Source organism: Engraulis encrasicolus, chromosome 14, assembly GCF_034702125.1.
Source record: "Engraulis encrasicolus isolate BLACKSEA-1 chromosome 14, IST_EnEncr_1.0, whole genome shotgun sequence".
NCBI classification, from domain to species: domain Eukaryota; kingdom Metazoa; phylum Chordata; class Actinopteri; order Clupeiformes; family Engraulidae; genus Engraulis; species Engraulis encrasicolus.
The window spans coordinates 29,534,940-29,541,894 of record NC_085870.1 but is presented as its reverse complement, the minus strand read 5'-3'; the positions used below and the strand labels follow the sequence as shown (position 1 = coordinate 29,541,894).

The 6,955-nt window shown below is 44.8% G+C and overlaps 1 protein-coding gene across 1 annotated transcript in view; it reads left to right on the top strand.

The window, feature by feature from the left end:
• si:ch211-112f3.4 (EF-hand and coiled-coil domain-containing protein 1) overlaps nucleotides 1–2,431 on the top strand; it is a 15,698-nt gene extending 13,267 nt beyond the window's left edge. Inside the window, exon 9 of the mRNA XM_063216452.1 lies at nucleotides 493–2,431. Coding sequence (XP_063072522.1) covers nucleotides 493–668 — 176 coding nt within the window. The 3' untranslated portion in view covers nucleotides 669–2,431. The remainder of the gene's footprint in view (nucleotides 1–492) is intronic.
• The last annotated feature ends 4,524 nt before the right edge of the window (nucleotides 2,432–6,955 follow it).

Below are 6,955 nucleotides of genomic sequence, written 5' to 3'. Positions count from 1 at the left end.
TCATATTTACTTTCACATCCATGTTTACCCTGTCTATCAGAACTATGGTCCATGCCATACATAACCCCATGAAGTTGTCTACCTTTTGCAGTTGGGATGAATGTGCTCCCCAAATTAGTTTTGATTGATTGATTGATTGATTGATTGATTGATTGATTGATTGATTGATTGATTGATTGATTGATTGATTGATTGACTGTTTTTCTATCAAATTGTGCTTGTGTGTAACAATGCATGGAAAGGTCACCATAGTAGAAGTTGCTAGTGTTTGTGTGTGTGGAGAATTAAATTACTCAGGACAATGTATCATAATGCACCTCCACAAGATAGTCTAATGAAATGACACACTTTCAATGTGTAGAAGAATTTGGCAATAAAGTGCACTATAACTTTAACTTGACTTAACCACTGTATACCGCTTCTCTCTACAATGTTCATGTGAAAGAAAAAGTTTCACAATTTGTATTGTATGTGTTGTGCGTATGTATGCAGGTCCTTATGCTGTGGTGCAGGTGGTGGACACCCTTTGCCACCTGCTCTTATCCAGTGACCTCCTGCTCTCGGCTGGAGAGGGATCCTCAGGAGGGGAGGGCGGAGGACAAGTACCCTACAATAAGGTCACCTCCTCCAGCCCCGGCTCCACCAACTCCCTGCTCATCTCCTGCTGAGTGGAGGATGCCGTAGCTGTAGCTGCCAACCTCTCCTACCCCATCCCAGTAGCCAGGCCACGCCCTCCTAGTGACGCCACACCTTTGGAGTTGCTTCTAGTCAGGCCACGAGCAATACAAGTATCGCTTCTGAGCTCCGCAGAAATCGGGAACTCCACCCACTTTGTCGGGAAGCGATCAACTTAAAGCAGCTCCAACGAGGGTGGTGGGTTAACCAGGCCATTTGGGAAACACTATTCATTGTCTTCTTGGTCAGACCAACATCTTGATGATTGATCATGAGATTTGCAAGTCAATGATAATCAGGCAACCATACCAATGCAGTGGCTTGAGGGGTGCATATGAATACCCATCCTCCATTTGCTTGCTTTGTCCTCTGTCCTTGTACCATCGCAGACATTTCAAACCATGATAACATGTTGACAGAACCAGGACGGGGGAGCGTAGAGGTGGACCTTCACAGGGCGCATTCCTCCATCTGGCCTGACCTTGAGTGGGTCGATGGAGGACAAGCACCCTGGAATAAAGTCACCTCCACCTGCCCTGGCTCCACCAACTCCCCGCTCATCTCCTGCTGAGCCTACTGGAGGCATTATGTATTGGGGGACACAGACACCTTTGCTCCCCTAAGAGAAAGTTTGGGAGGGGAAAAAACATACTACATACTGTTCGTTGCTAAGGTTCGTTTGATAAGATTTTGATGATGTCATGGCACAAGAACCTGATCTTCTCTCCGGTCTTTTTCCTCTTGCCATCCTGAGAGTCTTTGATCTTCTCAGGCACAGACCGCTCCATTAGCTCAACCCAGTAAGACCAGGAAAGGCATCTGTGGGTATTTAGTGTTGACAATTACACTCCCCCTATGACATCTCCCCATGATCTCTGGGCATGTTAGGAGAGGTGGCTCTCTGGCATTTCTCTGTGGACAATATGGCCTGCCTCCTTTTTTCATATCAATGTAGAATGGTGGACTTTGCTCTTAGTTAGGTTTAACTTTGAAAACGAAGTTAAAATACCATATGTACTACTACTAAATACTAATACTAATCTGCGGTCCCATGGACTATGATATAAGCTACGGTAAGCTGTTTCCCATCGTTGTACTCCCACTTTTCTAATGAAGCATTTTCTCAAGAGCATTTTCTCATTTTCTACCTCTGGTCTGCTACCTCTCCTATCATTTTGGGATACAAATGGAAACAGAAAGGTCTCAATTTTCGTAGGTTTAGTAATTATTTACAAGATGCTGGAGAGATTGACAGATTTCCTGAAATGAGATAATTTATTGTCTCTGTTCATCTCACTTCTCCTTCAAAACTCCAGAGGGCGTTACCGCTAAACTGTTCATAGTTTACCAGCTTTGAAAGTCATGTCAGTTATCAGGGTGTGCTTCAGATAGAGAAGTATATAAACGGATCTTGTCGATAGGTGTTTTGATTGGTTCATGTGTTTCTTACTTTTTTGTCTTTCTATGCTCTCTGATGTTGTATGATACACTTAAATTCAAGAATTCCTCATGGCACACAGTTTTAAATGGCACTTACAGAAGCATGGTAACTGCATGCATCTTTCAAAACCGCAGCACTAAATTGTGTGCGTGTGCGTGTGTGTGTGTGTGTGTGTGTGTGTGTGTGTGTGTGTGTGTGTGTGTGTGTGTGTGTGTGTGTGTGTGTGTGTGTGTGTGTGTGTGTGTGTGTGTGTGTTTATCTTCAGCAGGTACAACTTTGCCATGATTTGTATTAAGAGTTATTTCAAAATATAGATTATCTTCAAATGTAACTTAATAATACTGTTTCAATTCTATTTGATATTAATAAAATATTATCTATTTAATTTGTGTTCATTACTTTTTTTATGCTAAATGCTTTTTTACGGAATGTTACTTAAGGTCAGGACCTCTTAGCCTGGCTATTGTGACTTGAAAGCATTGCAAGCATTTGGTCTGGCTTACTTTGTACGAGGAAGGTGCAAAGGTGTGTTTCGCTTGCTTTCACAAAATTGCCTCTGTGTGCTTCTGGTTGCAGCTACAGTCGATAAGAGCATCAATTCCTTCACTCGCCTGATGCAATGACATACCTGATGCGTAATTGCCTTAAACACACACCATCGAGACATTGGAAATGCCCAAAATTGTTTGGTCCCCTGTAGGGACGCCGACAAGGGGGGACAAAGGGGTCAGCTGTCCCGGGCCCTGTGACATAGGGAGCCCATAATTGGGTCTTCATTACATTGAATATATTGAGTGGGGGGCCCTTTCAGATTACTTCATCCTGGGCCCAACCAAAGCTGTCAGCGGCCCTGGTCCCCTATCTCATTATAAATTGAATCATTTTGAATCAAAACAGCATGGCCGTATGGGCAGCACTCAGGCTCTGAACTCTGGACTCTTACATTTAAAAAGCCCTGATGCTGTTTTCCATCTTTGTTTGATATAAACCGAAAAAAAAAATGTTGGTGTCACACATGGAAATGTAGTGAATCTAAGTCCTTGAAATAATGTTTTTCTTTAGTTGTACGTCTGCCGAGCAGTTGTTGTCTCTGATAATCACTGTTTGTGTGTGTGTGTGTGTGTGTGTGTGTGTGTGTGTGTGTGTGTGTGTGTGTGTGTGTGTGTGTGTGTGTGTGCGCGTGCAGGGGCAAGGGTGTAAGCAGGGACGTTTCAAGGTATTTGGCGGCCCTAGGCAAAGAGTAAGTTGGAACCACCTTTTTTCCTCCCCCTTTTTTAACCAGTCATTACCAGGGGACCCCTTTCAGTTGGGGCCCAAGGCAATAGCCTGTTTTGCTTGCCTGGTTGTGACAGGCCTGGCTGTGGGAACTCAAGATTCCTCATCGCTGGAGTGGAGAACACACAGCACCTAATCAAATGATACATGCGATAGCAAGTAGGGCTGATCTGGGGAAAAAAAAAAAACATGTTGGGCATTTCAGCTAAGATTGCTTTACCAGGCCTTGAGAGAGGGAATGAAGCCTGTGTCAACATGTTTAGCCATCTAGCAGAAGGTATTTTGACTGCAACAACCAACACGATTTATTTATGTCTAACCGTTTCGGATAGGCCTGCTGTAGCAGCATGAGGACCGATAGGCTACATTTGAGGATACGGTCATGCCAAAAGCATCAACAGTCCACTGGGCAAATGACCTGCATGCCCGTATGGCCAATCCAGCCATGATAGCGGGTAGACGCTCTCAGCCGCATCCGACTGGCCTTGCATCAGCCTTTTGTTATCTGACGGTGGGTCAGCTGGAGCCAGGGCATGGTACGCGCACATCTGCCGAGCCACAATGGCCACCTTTGTCACCACTCTGCACCCCCCACGCATAACGCAATCTATGTTCCGTCTCTGTTTCTCTCTCTCTGAGATTGCAAGCAATGCCAAGCCAACCAGGACGTCAGTCACAGGTCCCCTCCTTCCACCTCCCTTCACTCATCTCATTCTCTCTATCCTCTTTTCCAATGACAATGACCTCAGAGGTCTCGTTCTCTTGTCAACATTGTCTCATCCTCCAACATTGTCACATGGGGCTCTCGTCTGTAGGTTATCACTTCCTCAGGGAGAGGACTACACTACATAGGGGCACTGATGTATATGTTTGTCTGTGTGTGTGTGTGTGTGTGTGTGTGTGTGTGTGTGTGTGTGTGTGTGTGTGTGTGTGTGTGTGTGTGTGTGTGTGTGTGTGTGTGTGTCTGTGTGTGTGTGTGTGTGCGAGAGAGAGAGAGAGAGAGAGAGAGAGAGAGAGAGAGAGAGAGTGTGTGTGTGTGTGTGTGTGTGTGAGAGAGAGAGAGAGAGAGTGTATGTGTGTGTGTGCGTGTGTGTGTGTGTGTGTGTGTGTGTGTGTGTGTGTGTGAGAGAGAGAGAGAGAGAGAGAGAGAGAGAGAGAGAGAGAGAGAGAGAGAGAGAGAGAGAGAGAGAGAGAGAGAGAGAGAGAGAGAGAGAGAGAGAGAGAGAGTGTGAGTGTGAGTGTGCTCACATGATCATTGTTCCATCCTCCCTCCACTGTCACATGGGTCCTCATCAGTGGCTCATCCCCTCCACAGGGTCATTGGAGCTGAGCAGTGCATCCCTGGTGTGTGCTTAAAAGCAACAACAAAGATTTTTAAAATGGTAACCAAAATTAATCATTCTAGACGTCATTGGTGTAACCAAGTGGGATCAATTCCGATTGCCTAAAGGGTTGTGACTTTCAAAATCTTCTATATTCAACTCCTTTGATTTTGTTCAACTCCTTTTCATTTTAAACTCCCCCTGGTCTCCTAAAGGGGCATGGCAGCTCATACACATGCACCTTAGATCACAATGTCACAATCATTGATTCTGGGAGAAACTCCTTATGACCGGTCTCCTTTTTATTAAGCAGCTCTAGTAACAGACCTATTGTATATAATTATGATCCGGTTGCACAGTTCTAATCCACCAAGTGATGGATCTGCTGGATGTATGTGGAGGTTCTCCTTCATCAAGGTCCTCATAGTCATTGTTTGTACATGCTGCAGCACATTGCTAATGTGTGTTATGGAGTTCAATGGAGTTTGTGTGCATTACTCACAATGACACGAGAATGCCATCAGGACAGCAGTGAGCTCTACTGTACCTGGACTGGTAATCTGGTATACAGGGCATTTCCTGGTGGACCAACAGTCCTTATGGGGCCTTATTTTCTTACTTTCTTGACCTCTTTTTAGAGTGGCATGCTCTAGTCTTTTTGTGTAGTGCCAGTGTAGCGCTGCTCACTATACCTGCACTGGGCTCAGGCTCAGCCCACTTCAGCAGAGCATTATCAACCTGGGCTGTGTTTCCCAAAGCGTAAGTAGTACTTCAGTATGAGGGGCCACCTAGGCAATACAGTGCCCTCCATTATTATTGGCACCCCTGGTTGAGATGTGTTTTTTAGCTTCCAATTATTATTATTTTTCTCTAAATAATATGGGACCTTAATGGAAAAAAAGAGAAAAACCCAACCTTCAATACAAGTGCATTTATTCAGTGGGGAAAAATTCCCACATAAAGAAATAAATAAATTGACATCAAATAATGTGTGTCACAATTATTAGCACCCCTGTTGTTAATATTTTGTACAACCCCCTTTTGCCAACAAAACAGCACCTAATCTTCTCCTATAATGTTTCACAAGATGGGAAAGACAGAAAGAGGGATCTTCAGCCATTCCTCTTTGCAGAATCTCTCTAAATCGTCCAGAGACCTGGGTCCTCTCCTCTGTACTCTCCTCTTCAGCTCACCCCACAGGTTCTCAATGGGGTTGAGGTCTGGGGACTGAGATGGCCATGGGAGGAGCTTGATTTTGTGTCTGGTTAACCATTTCTGTGTAGATTTGGCCATATGTTTAGGGTCATTGTCTTGCTGAAAGACCCAATGACGACCCATCTTCAGCTTTCGGGCAGAGGGCAACAGATTTTGATTTAAAATGTCCTGGTATTTCAAAGCATTCATGATGCCATGCACCCTAACAAGCTTCCCAGGGCCTTTGGAAGCGAAACAGCCCCACAGCATCACTGACCCACCCCCATACTTCACAGTGGGTATGAGGTGCTTTCAGCATGCGCATCTTTCGTGGCACGCCAGACCCACTTAGAGTGTTTGTTGCCAAAAAGCTCAATCTTGGTCTCATCTGACCAAAGCACACGGTCCCAGTTGAAGCCCCAATACCGCTTGGCGAACTCCAGACGTTTGCGTTTATGATTGTGGGTGAGGAAAGGTTTTCTCCGTGCATGCCTCCCAAACAGCCTGTTGGCGTGTAGACAGCGCCTGATGGTTGATTTGGAGACTTTGTGACCCCAGGATGCTACCATTTGTTGTAATTCTGTAACAGTGAGCTTTGGAGATATTTTGATTTCTCTTACCATCCTCCTCACTGTGCGTGGTGGCAAAATAAACTTGGGTCCTCGTCCAGGCTTGTTTACCACTGTTCCAGTTGTTTTGAACTTCTTAATTATTCCTCTCACAGTAGATATGGGCAGCTGCAGTTGAGTGGCAATCTTCTTGTAGCCTCTGCCTGACCTGTGAAGGTCGACGCACATCTGCCTCACTTGTATGCTGTGTTCCTTTGTCTTTCCCGTGTTTAAGAGTGGATAAGAGAAATGGCCTCGGTGTCACATCATATTTATACCCCAGGGAAACAGGAAGTGATGAATTACTAATTAAATGTTCCTACATACTCTGGTAAACTTTGTAAACTACTGTAGAAATGACAGAAATGCTTCAATTATATTTATTTCCTGGGAATTGTTAAGGGTGCCAATAATTGTGGAACAGGTGATTTAATGAAAAA